The sequence below is a fragment of the Antechinus flavipes genome, chromosome 1 (assembly GCF_016432865.1).
Source record: "Antechinus flavipes isolate AdamAnt ecotype Samford, QLD, Australia chromosome 1, AdamAnt_v2, whole genome shotgun sequence".
In the NCBI taxonomy this organism is placed as follows: Eukaryota; Metazoa; Chordata; class Mammalia; order Dasyuromorphia; family Dasyuridae; genus Antechinus; species Antechinus flavipes.
In genome coordinates this window covers 537,052,099-537,069,165 of record NC_067398.1, presented here as the reverse complement: position 1 = coordinate 537,069,165, position 17,067 = coordinate 537,052,099, and the positions used below count along the sequence as shown (strand labels likewise).

The 17,067-nt window shown below is 33.5% G+C and overlaps 1 protein-coding gene across 7 annotated transcripts in view; it reads left to right on the top strand.

Annotated features, from left to right (window-relative positions):
- CARMIL1 (capping protein regulator and myosin 1 linker 1) overlaps window positions 1-17,067 on the top strand; it is a 350,539-nt gene that overhangs the window by 137,264 nt on the left and 196,208 nt on the right. For all 7 annotated transcript variants that reach the window (XM_051970591.1, XM_051970589.1, XM_051970588.1 and 4 more), the window contains exon 3: window positions 12,347-12,397. In XM_051970591.1, the coding sequence (XP_051826551.1) occupies window positions 12,347-12,397 (51 nt within the window). The remainder of the gene's footprint in view (window positions 1-12,346; window positions 12,398-17,067) is intronic.

Below are 17,067 nucleotides of genomic sequence, written 5' to 3'. Positions count from 1 at the left end.
AAATAATTAACATATTTGTTTTATAGAGAATCTTCTCTCACCTCATTAAAAAGGGGGAGAGGAAAAGGGAAAAGGAAAAAGAGTAATAAGGGAAGGGGACAAGAAAGGGGAAAGGATTCAAAGGGAGGCGGGAGGGATCCTAAAGAGGGAGAGCTGTATGATGCAAGGGAGACCAATAAGTTTAATACTAGGGAAGGGGGGAAGGAGGGCAAGAAAAAGAAAAGCATAATTTGGGGATATTAGGATGGCAGGAAATACAGAATTAGTAATTTTAACCATAAATGTAAATGGGATGAACTCTTCCATAAAGCGGAGGTGGATAGCAGACTGGATCAAGTCAGAACCCTACAATATGTTGTTTACAGGAAACACATTTAAAACAAGGAAATACATACAGAGTAAAGGTAAAAGGCTGGAGCAGAATCTATTATGCTTCAGGTGAAGTCAAAAAAGCAGGGGTAGCCATCCTTATCTCAGATCAAGCAAAAGCAAAAACTGATCTAATCAAAAGAGATAAGGAAGGAAACTATATCTTGCTAAAGAGTACTATAGACAATGAAGCAATATCAATATTAAACATATATGCACCAAGTGGTATAGCCTCTAACTTCCTAAAGGAGAAGTTGAGAAGTTAAGAATTGCGAGAAGAAATAGACAGCAAACCTATAATAGCAGGAGATTTCAATCTTACACTCTTAGATTCAGATAAATCAAATCACAAAACAAATAGAAAGAAATTAAAGAGGTAAATAGAATATTAGAAAAATTAGGTATGCTAGATCTCTGGAGAAAACTGAGTGGTGACAGAAAGGAGTATACTTTCTTCTCAGCAGTTCATGGAATCCACACAAAAATTGACCATATATTAGGACATAAAGACCTCATAATTAAGTGCAGGAAGGCAGAAATAGTAAATGCTTTCTTTTCAGATCACGAAGCCTTAAAAACTACATTCAACAAAAAGTTAGGCGTAAATACACCAAAAAGCAATTGGAAACTAAATAATCTCATCTTAAAGAATGATTGGGTGAAACAGAAAATTATAGACACAATTAATAATTTCACTCAAGATAATGACAACAATGAGACATCATACTAAAATCTAGTTTTTTATTGTGTCCTTCAAAGTCTTGAGCTTCAGTCCCTAGCTCCCTCCGAATGTCTCCAGCCAGCACAAAGGTGGAATATGGAATGAATCTGTCTCCGCCTCTTGAGAGTGGGCTTCTTTGTTCTGTATCTGGCCCTGAGAGCTTCTTGCTTATATGCTGTACACTGAATACACACCAATCATTATATCACTGGGAAACCATTATTTGTTGTAGGATTAAATCAATTCTAAACTAGATTTAACCATTGTCTCCTCAGTTCCACTTAGTACCTTGTTTCAAGTTCTAGCCCATAACATCTCCTTGTAGAATCAGATCAATCATACTGAACCATGCAAAATTAGATAATTATTGTCTCTATCAATTCTAATGACTTAACATTTTCTAAGGATTCCAACAGTGTCTAATGGTAGTCATCTCTGATATGAATTTACATGATAATTTTGTTGAATATTTGAAAGGAATAGCACGATGTGCATAGTAGATTTGCTGTTTCATATATTGTCATCTTTTTTATTTACTGTGTTATGAAAATTCTTCTTGTATTCTGTAAATAAAATTTTTAAAAAGACAAATAACATCTTAGTATTATTATGAAAACATTATTGATCAGGTGGAACTGCTATGGGCAGCAAATCAGGATAATTAATTGTTATTTATTTATTTCTTCCTGTCCTCTTTCATTTTGCCTTTAAATGCCCATTGCAATCTTCACATCTTGAAACATTCATTCAATAACTTTACTTGAAATTTTCTTTCTTTAAAGCTTAGGACTTTCCCTTATGCCTTCCCTGATCTGGATGTAGTTTCCCTCTTCTAAAATTCCGTCATGTTTTCTTTGCTTGATATTTCCTAAACCTTTAGCATGTGCTGCCTTAGATCATAATTGTTTATATTCATATAAGATTGTTTCTGAAATGTGGGAACTAGCATTGTTTCTTTGTTCATCCCTGGCACCTAGCATGACTTGACACATGGTAGGCTCTTTAAAAATGTTTGTTCAGATAAATTAGTAAGCATTTATTAAGCACCTGCTGTGTGCCAGACTCTGTGCTAAGTACTGGGCACAAAAGAAAGACAAAAAAAAAAAATTCTTGTTTTTAAGAAGCTCATTGCTTGAACTGTGTGATATTGATGAAATCACTTGTCCTTTTGATGTCACTTCCAGGACTCATTCAAAGTCATAGAAGACTTTATGGAAAAGAGTTCCCACTCCATATTCCTCATGTTGACAAGATTATAGATCTTTGTAAATATTCTTAATATGCCTGAGAAAGTATAAATGGTCTTTACTTACAGATGGGTATATGAAATCTTTGGTAGGAATTAGTGAATATGAATAATGGAATTGACTATGTATAGGTAGTAAAATTAGAATTGTAAGTAAAAGTAAAAATCTTCTATTTGAGGCAAAAGTATTATGAATAAGGTGTCCCTTGCCTTCTGGATTTTTAAGGCTCACTGGAGTTAAGAGTTGGATTTTTTAAGGGACATTGCATATTGGGGTAAAATCTTCACAAGCAAATTTCCTTTTACACACTGGGAATCTTGACCACAGAGAGAACTTTGATAACCATTTGTAAGTGAATTTTTATGTTTAAAGTTGCTATGGGACTAAGAAGCTCAACAGCAACCAGTTTGTCCCATGCATTTCAATTAAAGAAAGAAGCAATTCATTATAGAGGTTGAAAATGTGGTTTGCATGCTAACATAGTTAACTCAGAAAGAGGTCAGACGAATGTTTAGTAATACTTTTTTTTTTTTTAATTTACAGTTAAGGTCTTTTGTCTACAAATATCCATTTTTTATGGTGCTTACTTTAGAGCTAAGTAACATACTCTTCAGAATATGCTGAATATACAATTTCTCCCTAAATCTCTGCTGAGAAAAAGTCTCTCAGAATCTTGGTGGGTTTTTCTTTAATCTACAGATTTAAAAAAAAAAAAAAAGATCCAAATAGGCAAATATAAATTCCCTAAATCCTATTCCAGGCTTCTTCTTATGTTGGAGACACACAGATACCCTGGGCTTTAAGAAGTATGTAAATATAAAAGACATTTTGAACCAGTATGGTCAAAAGTTTATCTAACATCTTTCCCTGAAATAGGCAATGCCATTCTCCAATTGAGCATTGCAAAACTTTTGGGGACAATTTCAAATGTTGAAAGCAAAAGCTAAACAGGAAACCTGGGAGACTTGAGTTCATTGGGATTCCCATCACAGATGTTGCGCCATTCTTGGCCCAAGTTAAGAAATCACGGAAGTCTGGTAAAGTTCAGAATTTTGTTTTGAAGGAGAAAGTTTGAGCTTTCACTTTTGATTTGGTGTGTCCTTGTGTTCATTATGTGCAAGGGTGTTTTAGGCAAGGGCATTTTTTAGTTTAGTAACTTTTGAAAATTTCAATAAATACCTGAATCATCAACTTCTTAAAATAGTTGCTGGCCAGTGAAAGGCATCATTGGCTAAGATTCAGTCAGGCTTAATATTGCTTCCCCAGACCCTAGGCTTGAATTCCTTTTCTGTTGTGTCTCTAACTAAACAAATGATTTTGACCAGTCTCCAACATTCAAGGGACATTATGTACTATTCTTTAAAAATATTTTAGTTTTTTAAAAAGAAAATTCACAGTTAAGTATAAAACATAATATTATGACCTTCTTAGTAGAAAGGAGTTATTTTGATAACCCATAGTTTTGTAATCTGTTTAATGAATTATAAAAATGAATTTCTGTAATCTCAGCCTCATTTAGTTCATCTAAAAATTGGCAAAATGTTATTCATATCACAAACAATATACCTTAATTTAAACCAACTGAAATTAAATTGGTGTTTGTTTTTCCTGTCCCCTGTCAACACTCTCTAAAAGTGTACTTGTTTATAGTTCCCATCATAGGATGGATATGTAGATGATCTTGCCCACTTGCTCATTTTTTTCCCCATGAGAAAAGAGAGAACAGGACTGAAAAGCAGATAGAAAAAGGGAAAATTTGTTTGCAAGAGGCAGTGTTCACTCAAAAGAGCCTGGGAAAGAAAAGAAAGGCCAACCGGCTAATTGTTGTTCATTGCCATTGCATTACAGGTATATGGGGAGAACATGTATTGAGATTAGTTGGTGAGTCTTATTACATAGCAGATCTCTTACTCAATTAATTATTGATGTGCTTATTGTATAATGATGTCAGAAAGGTACCTTATGGTTTTCTTTCATTTTAAATAAATTGTTCTGTACCTGTGTTATAGCTAAGGCATTTAGGTGATATAATGAATTCAGAACCAGATTTGGAGGCAGGAATATCAGAGTTCAGTCTCTAAGTCATTGGAACAACTAGGTGATGCTATGGGGTAGAGCAAGGGCCTGGAGTAAGGAAGATGAAGACCCGAGTTCAAATATGACTTCAGAAACTTACTATCTGTGTGACCTTAAGTTAAGTCAGTTGACCTGTTTGCCTCCATTTCTTCAGTTGTAAAATGAATTGGTAAAGGAAATAGCAAGAAAACCCCAAATGGGATCATAAAGAGTGGAGTTGAAGTGATTGAATATTAACAATAAGCCTCTAAGTTCAAATCTGGTCTTAGACAATTACTAGAGATAAGTTTCTTAGACTCTGTTTCAGTATTTTTTATCTGTAAAGTAAGTATAATAGTAGTATCTGCTTCAGATTAATGTGAGGATCAAATAAGATAATATAAAATACTTCATAAATTGCACATGTTTAACTTGTATTGGATTACTTGCTGTCTAGGGGTGGGAGAGGAGTAAGAGAGGGAGAAAAATTTGGAACACAAGGTTGAATGTTAAATTATCTTTGCATGTATTTTGAAAATAAAACATTATTAAAATGAAAATTCAGTATTAAAAATATTTCATAAGCCTTAAAATGCTATATAAATGTTCATTGTTGTTATGTTGAAGAATTTAAAGTCTGTTTATTGAATTCTGTTGCTATGAAAAACATAAATGAAGTAGAGTAGCAAAAAGTTACCATTTAAAAATTTTTCATTTTCTTAGTGTTAGTCTGCATTCTCTCAGTTGATGATGCCCTTAACATTTTGGCATCCTACTTTCTCACAGTCAAGAAGCTTCACTTAAGTTTCTTTTACCCCAAAATTAGAGGTTATTAATATTTTTTGAGTTATTTACCCTTTTGGCAGTCTGATGAAGCCTATAAGTCCCTTTTCAATCATATTTTTAAATGAACAAAATACAGAAGAGTAAACAATGAAACCATGATTTGATTTTTCTTGTGCAGCACAATAACAATTAAACCAATTCTATTAAGTCATAACAATATATTTATAAAACCTCTCAAAAACCTAAGTTCATGGGTCCCATGTTAATAGTTCATGGCTTAAATGGTACTTCTGCCAATTAAAAAAAAATAAGTTCCAATAATCCTGAATTACAATGAAGGAAAATTAGGTAGAAATTATGACATTTTCTCTACAAATTAGAAGAAGAGAGGTTTTTTTTTTTTTTAAGTGCTTTTCAAGGGCTAAGGTTTGGTTCTTTTATTGTTCACGTAGGAAAGGAATTTAGTTTAATTCCTCCCTAAAAAGGCAGGAGATTAGGGGATTTGAAACCATGGGGTGATAAGAATTGTGTTCAGATGAACCTAAGAAATAATCTAGTTGAAATTCTTCTTTTTCCAAATAAGATAGAAGAGGACCAGAAAGTTTAAGTGATTGATAGAAAACGACCTAAAAAAGTCAAGATTCAAACTCCCCATCAGACATTCTTTTGTAGTATAAACATTTTTTGCTCCCAAAACTTTGGCGTAACCTTGAGTCTAATATCATTATTCTTTTAAAGATTTTGTTTCCTTTTGAATAATTTATTATCTAATAATTGTGACTTAAATTTTTAAAAAGCATCTTAAGGTATGTCAGGTTGTTTCTTTATAACATTTTATGATAAGTAATCCAAGTATTATCCCATTTAATAGGTGAAGAAACTTGAAATATTGAGGCTATGACTTTGAACAGCTAGTAAATGCAAAATAACATAAAATATAATATAATATAAATTAATATAAATATAAAATAATATAAAAATATAAACAATTTACCAATTGATTAACAAGCTGGTACAAAATTATTAATTTGACTTGAATGTAGTTTCCACGTAGTATTTTTTTCATTTATATAATTGTCATAATGTGATTGACTTCCCTCTGTTTTATTCACTCTTACCTCCCTCTAGGACTTTAGGTGAATCATTTAATCTTTAGGCCTTAATTTTAAGGTGAGTCATTTTACCTCTAGGCCATAGTTTCTTCTTTTGAAGAATAAAGAGTCCTTGGGACGAACTGCTTTTTTTTTTTTTTTTTCCATGAAGCTGCATTTATATGAAAGAATTGCATGATACAGATAGGGATTAGAACTTAGTGGGTAGAATGGATATGATATCAGGAGGATCTGGGTGGGAATCATTCCTCAACTAATTACTGTTTATAAGGTGCTGGACAAGACTCATAAACTCTCTGAGCCTTAGTATTTTCAACTTTAAAATGGGGATAATAACACCTACCTCACAGAGTTATAAGGATCAAATGAAATAATGTGTAAAATGTTTTGCAAACTTTGAGGGCTATATGCATGTAAACTATTATTATGGAATCTCTTTATATTTTCTCCAATTATAATAATAATAGCTCACCCTTATGTACTGCTTTTAGGTCACAATTATGATCTATATGATCTAAGCCTGGAAGGAATGCTATAGGATCATCTAGCCCAATTCTATCATTTTATAGATGAAGAACTGGGGTCCAAAGTGCTTAGTTAAGCAACTTGCCCATGAAAATATATAATACCAAAAATCTTAGCACTCAAACTCAGGACCTCTGATTCCAAATCCAAAAATCTTTCCACCAACCAAATCATCACTACCTGCCAATTTACAAAGTATTTTATATACATTATCTCATTCAATCTTGATAATGCACTGTGTAGTAGGTACTATATTTATTATTATCCTCATTTTTGCAAATGAGAACAAATGAAACTCAGAAGTTAAGTGAATCAGTCTTTGAACAGAGGTCTCTCTTCCTACTCAAAGTCCAGATCTTTCTTTAAAATTCTATCAATCATTAGTCTATCATCCATCCATCTTGTCCTGTCATCCGAAGTTAAATAATTTTTGTTTTGATGCATGTTCATCTAAAACATGCAAACAAACTCTTGACAAATTATGATCTAGTGAGGTGATTAAGCAAAATAACTTAAAAAAGATTATGAGTTCATACAACTTTATAGTTTCATAATTGACCAGTTTCCTGAGTTATTTTTAACAAAATGGCACAAAATTGAGCTTAGTTTCTATTTAAGATTTTCTTTATTTGCGTAATCATCATAGTGTCTATTGTTGACTTCCTTCTGTTTCTTTTCATTCTCTATCAATTCATGCACGATTTCCTATATTTATTTAAATTGTCCACATTTGTCATCACAGAGGATACAATAATGTTGTGTAATATTTAGAACCCACTTATGAGGCCTATTCTTTTGTTTCCAACTTTTTGTAATTATAGTGTTGTTATGAATTTTTTTGATGTACTTAATGTCTTTTCTTCTTCTCAATAGCCTTCTTGGTTTATAAACCTAGTAGTAAGAAAGATTGCTGGGCCAAAAGCTGTGTACTGTTTTGTAGCTTTTATAAGTTAATTTTAAATTCCTTTCTAAATCAATCTGACTAATTCATAGCTTTCTTAGTAGTGAATTAGTATAATACCCCATTCTGCCTCTGGCTGGTGCTGACTTATATTTTCAAAAACTTCATAGAGTGAAAGTCAGATCATCTTTTACTTTTCCTTAACCCTGTCCCATTCAATAAATTCTACTGACTCCTAATTATTTTTAAAGCCAAATATAAAATCATCTGTTTAGCTTCATAATCTGCCATCTTTTTAGCTTCTTACATGTTATTTCTTTGTTTTAGTGACAGTTCCTCATGCTGTCATTATTTTTACTTTACAGGTGAGGAAATCGAGGCTGAAAATGATTGAGTGATTTGCTCAATTTCACATGGCCACTTAGTGTCTGAATAAGCAAAGGATCTGGGGAGTACTTAAAGCTTATTCAGGCAGTGAAGACACCGAGGTCATACACTTAACCCCTAGCCATTTCCAGTCTTCCTGATGTTTGTCTTGCTACTATCCTTTGATAACTCAGGAAGAGAGAGTGAAGCCTATGACTTTGTCCTATTCTGTTTCACTTAAATTCAGTTTATACAGGAGAAATCAAGACATCACTTCATATCATTTTGGTCTTCAAAAACAAAGGACAAACAACAATATCAATTTATAGAAGCCGACAGTAAGAAGATCATAATATAATTGTAATATCTTAGAAGGACGTAGGTACACATATGGCCTAGGAAAAAGAGAGAGGGTCCAAAGAAACTCTCAAAATCTTCCATTAGCATATTGATAAAATTGTTTTTCAGATTATATCTATATCATATGACCTATGCTATGGGTCAAGCATTTTGCTGGATACAAAACTTGCTGAATTTTAGATAGACAAAATGATTCTAAATCTTATCAAATGATATGCAAACCCCATGTGGTTATACTTGAAAATAATATTTTGGAAGGAACTGTACCTTTTTTCTTTGACCTTTGATCTGTTACTCAAAACAATTCAGAAACTATTTAATAAACATCATTTGAAATTGAAGTACTATACTCAGTGCTATGAATGTGAATATGGGAGACAGTACAGTTCCTATCTTCAAGAACCTCAGTTTTCTGGGATACCAGACATGATCACAAATAATAATCATACCTGAAATAATGTCATAAGAACATAGTAGAGATGATATATGAGAGAATTTGAAGAGGGAGTTGATTTTCTTTACCTTGACGAATCCGGGAAGCTTTTGTAAAGGAAATGATTTAGGTTTGAAGGAAGGATGAAGTCAGAGGGATGGTGGGTTATTTCAGAAAGAGCCTGATGGTTAGTTTTTGTGAATACATGGAATTGGGAGAATAAAGATTGAGACTGAGAAATAATCTGATCATATGTCTTGGAGAGATGGGAATCACCAACTCTATTCCTTCTGGGGCCTTACCCTCTGTGCTTTCCAGATCCCTGGTAATATCTCAGTGACCTATGGTACCTGGAACCTTTCAGTGTACCCCTCTACTATATTCATAAGAACTTTCCAGCTTTTCCATCTTTCCTGGAGCTGAACTTTCTCTCTTTCCTCCAATTATAGTAGGGTTTCTTGAGAAGAGAAACTGTCATGATTTCACTTATTGCTCCTGAAAATCTAGCCCAACGTTTGGCACAGAGTTATTGCTTGATAAATGCTTATTCATTCACTGTCAAGTTATTGAAGATTTTTGAGAAGGAATGTGATATGATCAGTCATTTTGCTATTGTATCACCTTCTTTATCATCTATTCCTTGTCTTTAGTAATTTCTGACAGTAATTCCATGAAATTTTCTACAGCATTGCTTTTAGATAAAATGTATATAGATCTCTAGAGGCAAAATCACTTCAGTTCAGCATATTTTCTGATCAAAATGAACAAAACTGTTGTAGATAGGTATAAGGACACAGAAAGTCAAGTGATGGTCACAAAACATTTTGCAAGCTGTTAACTTTATGTATTTATGTATTATATATTACACAGGTGTTTTGACTCCCACACCTACTTTTAAATTTCGTTTTTTTGGAACTCTCCAGATTTTCTGCTTGTTCTTTTATGACATTGGAATGGAAATGAAATATTCCCAGAATGACCCTGTAGAATGTTATAATGAGATGGAAATAATGGGAAATTAGTTAGTTTAATTCTCTTAGACCTCATATCATACTTGATAAAGTAAGGATTTGGGGCAGTTAAGAAGGGTAGTGGATAGAGCACCAGCCTTGAAGTAAGGAGGACCTGAGTTCAAATGTGATTTCAGACATTTACCACCTCCTGGTGGTGTGACCCTGGGCCAGTCACTTAACCCCGATTGCCTCAGCCAAAAAAAAAAAAAAGAGAGAGAGAGAGAGAAAGTAAGGGGTCAGAGAAGTTAAGCAATTTCACTTAAGAGTTCAGGGCAAAGCCACTTTTTTGTAGCTTCTCACCTCATTTTCAGTTTGATGTTCTTTTCATATGTCATGTTGCTTGTCAGTCAATCAACCAACATTTTTTTCTCAATAGTATTTTTTCCAGTATATGTAAAGATAGCTTTTAATATTTAATAATATTTTATTAATATTTATTTGTGTAAAAGTACCTACTGTGTGCCAGATACGATGCTAAGAATGAGAATACAAGAGATCCAGTCTTTAAGGAATTTTCAGTCTATTTCCTCTCCTGACTTAAAATGTTTTCAAGTATATGTGTTTTCTCATTTCCTCTTCATCTCAAAGATGAAAAGTAGTTCAGGGTCATTTCATTCAATCAGTATAAGAATCCCTTAGCAGCATCCCCAGTAAGTGGTCACCTAGATGTGTCCTGAAGAATGATACTTCATTCTAATCATTAGAAAGTCTTTGAAAGTTGAGTTAATCAAAGGATTTTTCAAGCTTAAATTTTATTCTGAAATTAACAAACAATAAGTAAAAGTTTCCATATATACAGAAGAAAAGAAAAAAGTTCTTTTCTTTTAAGTATATTAATTTCAATCTGTAGCTTTCAAAGCTATCTTGCTTGCCTATACTTCTTTTTTAGACTTCTCTCTGTTCTATTAAAAAAAAAAAAAAGATATCCAAGTGATCCTTTTTTTCCTGTACTCTATTCTCATTTCAATTTACCTTTCTGCCCTTCCAACAGAATATCTGAGTTGAAATCCATTCTCAGTGTAATCCAGAATAATTTATTCAACCTTCCGTTCAGATTACTATGAGGAATATGAATATTTGTAAATCATTTCATATAGTGCCTGACACATACAAAGTATTTAATAAATAATTATTCCCTCCTTTAACTTCCCCTCTGGGGAAAAAATCCTGTATAATAAATATGCATGGTTAAGCAAAACAAATCCCTATATTGATCATGTCCTAAAATGTGCATTTTATTCTGCTTCTTGAATATATTATCTCTGTCAGGAGGTCAAATAGTGTGCTTCATCATCAGACCTATGGAAATGTAGTTGATTGTTATACTGTTCTCAAGTTTTTGAAAAGTTGTATTCTTTTTAATATTATTCTACAAATCATTTTCCTGGTTTTGCTCAGTTCATTCTGCCTCAGTTTCTGTGGTGCAATAAAATTCCATTTCATGTGTAGTATAATTTGTTTGGATGTTCTTAGCATATATTTATTAAATACCGTGTGGTGGGTGCTGGCAACAAAAACAAAACAAAATTTTTGCCCTCAAGGAATGTATGTTCTAATGGTGGTCCAGGAAAATAGCTTGTACATTGTCTCATTTCTTTCTTATCTTGCCTTATTCACTGAGACCAGTTAAAGACCTTATTTAAAAAGACCAAGGTTTCCCACTGCATTCAGGGCTCTATACTCATAATGATTTATCTCTGGCTATTGGACCAGATGGTTCTGGAAGAGAAAGTAAGGCAGGTGACCTTGCACAGCCCTCTTTCAAATCCAGTTCACTTGTACGTTATGGTCATTTTTCAGAAGGAAAGACAAACATGCACACAATAAGTTAAATACCATGTCATTTGAAGAAAGAGGGAGGACTAAGAAGTGGGGAAGAATCATGAAAGGTTTCAGAGTAAATTTTACTCTTGTAGCTTTTGATTATTTCTGGTTTTGTCCTCCGGCAACTGGTAGAACAAGTCTGATCCCATTTTTCCTTCAAATAATGGAAGATAACTATCAAAATAGCTCTAAGTCTTCCCATTTACAAGCTAAACATCTTCCTGTACTTTAATGTGGTCCTCAGACTCCTCACTGTGTTGCTCACCTTATATATGCTGAGAGATAGCTAAATGACACTTAGTACCTTTGTGACCCTAGGCAAATCATTCAATCTCTTTCTGTCTCAGTCTCTTACCTCCCCACCTTCCTGTTGCTGTGTAGAACAAATGAGATAATGTTTGTAAAGGTCTTAGTATAGTACCTGGATATAGTAGGTACTTAATATTGCTTGTGGTCTCTCCTTCCTTCTTATGAATGATAATTTACTTTATGAAGAATAAATATTATGAGTTAACCAAAGAATAATGTAACGAATATGCATTCAAATTTCATTGAATCAGAAATTCCTTTGTACGATTAGACTTTTGGTCATGTTCTCTACTGTTCCTTATATTTATTTTCTTCCAATTTATAGGTGCTTACATCATGTCGGGCCTTTCTTGTGACAGCTCGAATTCCCACCAAGGTAAGTAATATTTATATCTTAACATTTATCTCTCAGATGTTAGTCAATCAGTTTTAATTTAGGACTAGAAATGCTTTAAGTAACTTTGTCCTTTTTCTTCAAAAAAAGAATACTAAACAGGATTAGAATAGATTAGTCTTTCCAAATTATTTCACTCTCCTTGCCTACTTTTCTGTTTTTTTCCCTAGAAGTGGCCCTAGTAAAAATAGACATTTTTGAGACAAAGTTTGAGTGTTTGGCTTTTGGTGTCTGTTTTATTTCTCTGCTCTTCACTTTGTTATCCTGATCACTTTTCTTTCTTTACTCTCTCAACTAGCACATGACTTCGATTTCTCTTGTCTAACTTTTGCTCAGAAGGGGAACTTATAGGATTGTAAATGATACGCCAGTGATTTGTTTTCTTTAAAATGTTCCATGCCTCCTACAAAATATCATAGATCCTTTACATTTCTTAAAAGAATTAATTTCCTCTCCTCTCCTCTCCCCTCTTCCCTTCTCTCTTCCACAGGCCCTCTCCCGCCTTTTCAACTCCCCTCTCCCCCACCAATTCTATACTCTGTATCACTTAGAATTAATCTAAAAAACAAAAGTCTTGAATTTTACTGGACTTAAAAAATCAGGAGAAACCTGAATTCAAATCACACCTTTGATGATTACCAACTCTATGACCATAGAGAAGTCACTAACCTTTCTGAATTTGTTTTTTCATGGATAAAATGTTCTAGCTCCTGCTTCATAAGATTGTTGTAAAGATCAAATGCAATAAAATGCTTTGCATATTAAGTGGCAAGATCAATTCCTGCTGCTATTATTATTGATAGAATGAGAAGCAAAGAAAGTATAATGGATAGAATGTTGAATTTGGAGTTAGAAGACCTGCCTCTTATACTTGCTATGATCATGGATGAGTCATCTAACCTGGGCCTCCATTTTTTCATTTGTAAAGTGAGATGAGTGGACTATATATCAGTGGTTCAGGGACACTTGAAAGCCCAAGACCTTTTTGGGGGTTCTGGGAGGTTAAAATTATTTTTTATTATAATACTACCAAAATGCCTTAGTTTCTAATAAATATCAATAGATATAACTCACACTCACAAAAATTCTTGGAGAGGGAAGTTTTCATTAATGTTTAGTATTATAAAGGATTTGATCCTGAGGTCAAAAAGTTTGCTAACTATTGGCTCTACATCTGTGACTGTATTAATAGGCAATTATATCCGTGAGGAATTCTTAGCTACATAAGGGCTTCATCTACTCTGTTTGAATGAGAGTTGGGGTTAATTTTTACTTCAGGGAGAAAAATGGACTAAGTAACTTTTAGACTTACACTTCCACCCTTTATATCTTGTGATTTTTCTTTTTTTCTTTTTCCCTATTGAGAAAGTCACTCATAACCAGTTCCCTCCTCCTCTACCCCCCATTTATGGGGTGATATACATATTATATATCTTTATTGTCAGGTCATTTCAGTTGTATCCAACTCTGTGATCCTATTTGAGGTTTTCTTGGCAAAGATACTGGAGTGGTTTGCTATTTTCTTGTCTAGCTCATTTTATAGATGAGTAAACAGGCAAACAGAGTTTAGTGACTAGCCCAAGGTCACTCAGGTAATGTGTCACAAAAATCAATTTTCCTAATTTCAACAAGCTCAGTGCTCTATCTATTGCCCCTTCTATGTATGTAAGCCTATTTCTTTGTGCATTTGTGGAATTAGCAGCCAGCTTCCTCTATTTTCTCTGGCTATATCTTACATTCATTTTCCTTCTAGTTTTATATTCAGTTGTATTTAAAGTTTGCTCCAAGGGAAATTTTTTTTTTTCTCCATTCATCTCATTTTAAAAAAAAAGATATCTATAGAGCAAACATTTTATTCTAGTGAAATCTGGCTGGAAGATCTATACATTTTAAAACTTTTCTGGATGGTTCAGAGTTCTGAAGAATGCTGAGAGAAAAAGGATTAAACATTAAAGAATTATGCTACTGGTGAAGAATCTATTACAGAAACAGAATGTATGAGTTTTAGAAAAGAGTTCAGTGGTCTTTTGAATGCAGTTTCTTGAAAAATGTGTTCACGTTAAATAAAAATGTTACTGACTCTTTGGAAAGTATATTATATATATTTGCCTTGATCATACTTCACTTCCCCTGTTCCCTGTCTTGTTCCATTTTTGCTGTGTCCCCAGGCCTTTCAGTGTGAAATGTCTTGCAACCAGCTAGGCAGAATCAGCTATGACATTTCCTTTTAAGCCACTAGAGATGTCATGAATAAATCGAGTCTTTTTTTTTTTTTCCCACAAAGTGAGTTTCATGTTTTCCCCAAGGGGTAGACAGCTGTCCATATGCCCATCCCAGATTAAGTTTCTTGCTTAGTAGCTATTAATTATCAAATATAACTGTTTTAGCTGTGAAGATACATGAGTATATTCCAGAAAATTGGTGTCTAGCTATATGAATTTATTAGTCTTTTATTCTGCAAAAAGAGGCAGCAGTTCCTAGTGACTTGAGGTTCTCTTTCCTGTCAACTGAAACTATCTTGAACCACATTGGTCTTATTTTATGAGTCCTTTTCTTGAAGGCCCTGTAGTGATTCTTCCTTGTTTGCAGAAACAAGTTATATTAGTTTTTGCCCTTTATATGTCTGTCCTTAACCTCATTGTTTTCTTCTTTGTTTCCTATCTTGTTTTCTTTGAGTCATCTGCTCCTCTATTATTGATCTGTCTTTGGAATTTCTGTAGTACTTTGTCTGGGGGCGGGGGGGGGAGAGGAGGAAGGAACAAGCATATATTAAACAATTTACTGTGTGCCAGGCACTGTACTTTGCCAAGTACTTTTGTAGGTATTATCTCATTTGATCCTTGAAACAAGGACATATGTACTGTTATTATCCCCATTTTACAGTTGATGAAACTGAGAAAGGAAACAGAAAGGGAAGGGATTAAGCATTTATATAGCTCCTACCATTTTCCAGGAACTGTGCTAAATGCTTTTTAAATATTATCTACTTTGATCCTATCAGAATAGCCCTGGGAGATAGGTGATTAAAAAATTATAGGTGTAAAATTTCCATTTTACAGTTGAGGAAACTGAAGCAAATAAGTGACATATCCAGGGTCACACTGGTAATAATTGTCTGAGATCACATTTAAAATCAGTTTTTCTGACTTTAGGTCCATCCAGTGCAATATCTAGCTGCTGCCCTTATGTGGTTACATGTGCCACCTTTTCTTGGGTGGTTTGTTCAATTTATGACCACACCCAGTTTTCCCAACTAGACATTATACTCTTTATAAATTTTTTTGGTAAAATTATTTTAATTTCTCCTCCCCCTCTCCCTCTCCATGTTATTACTTTCACCCTCTTCAGCCATTCTTTTGGCTGCAGGCCTCTTCCTAATCTGGCAAAGAAATCTTTCAAATTCATTTATTATAGAGAATCTACTTTGAATTAGGTTAAGTATCCTTGAAACCATTTGGTCTGAGTGTTAAAGTGGGAGTGGTGAATCATTATTGACTGTTTCTTCATTTTCCTTCCCTGTGAATCACTTGTCTAGTGGATAAACTTGCATTAATTACTCATTTGTGTTTTTAAATTTCATTGTAATCTGATTGGATATTTTAATATTGGGACTGGAAAATATATATAAATAACAAATGCCATGGGTTGTATTTTAAAAAACAGAACTGTATAGAATAGGGACAAAAAGAAGACCCCATCTTTTCTTTTAAAAAAGAAAAGGATCCTGTCCAGAATTCCACATACTAAATGCAGGTGGGACAGCTGAGAGATGGAGCAAAGTAGCAAATCTGAGTGGGGGGAAAAAAAGATAGGAGAGAAGATGTAATATCAGCATACCTTGCAAAGATAGTTTTAAGCCATGTTGTTAGTGATGATAATGGTGGTGATGGTGATATTTTGATGATGGTAATGTTTTATACTTATGGAACATATACCATCCCTAATGTCACCTAATTCTGACAAACCTTTCTCATGGACATTTTGTCTTTTGATACAATTTTAGGATTCTACATCATAGCTGTCAGATTTGCAGTTGTTAGAAAAGGAAGATGACAAATATTGGAAGTACTATAGAAAAACAGGCCCATTGTTGCACTGTTTGTGGAAAGTATTTTGGAATTATGCTCCTAAATTTAAATTATGTATACATTGTGGCTCTAATATAATTTGGGTGGGGGAAGGGAGTTATATTCCAAAGAGAACAGAGAAAATGAAAAAGGTCCCAAATATGCAAAAAAAATATATATATATATTCCTAGCAACTCTTTTTTGTAGTTCCAAAAAATCGGAAACTAAAGGGTACTCATTGATTTTTGGAATGGCCGAACAAATTATGATATATGAATGTAATAGGATAGTGTTGTGCTTGTCAGACATGATGAAAGAGATGGTTTCAGAGAAACCTGGAGGACTTGTATAAAACAATAAAGAAATCAACTGAGCAGAACCAGAAGAACAATCTACACAATAACAGTAATGTAAAGAAAAATAAATTTGAAAGACTGGAGAATAGTGGTCAAGAGTGATCAGCCATGATTCCAAAGGAACAAGAAGCATGTTCCTCGTTTTTTCAAAGAGAGGTGATGGACTAAATACACAGGATGGAACTCATCTTTATTTTTTCCAGTATTGCAGTTTGGTTGATTATGCAT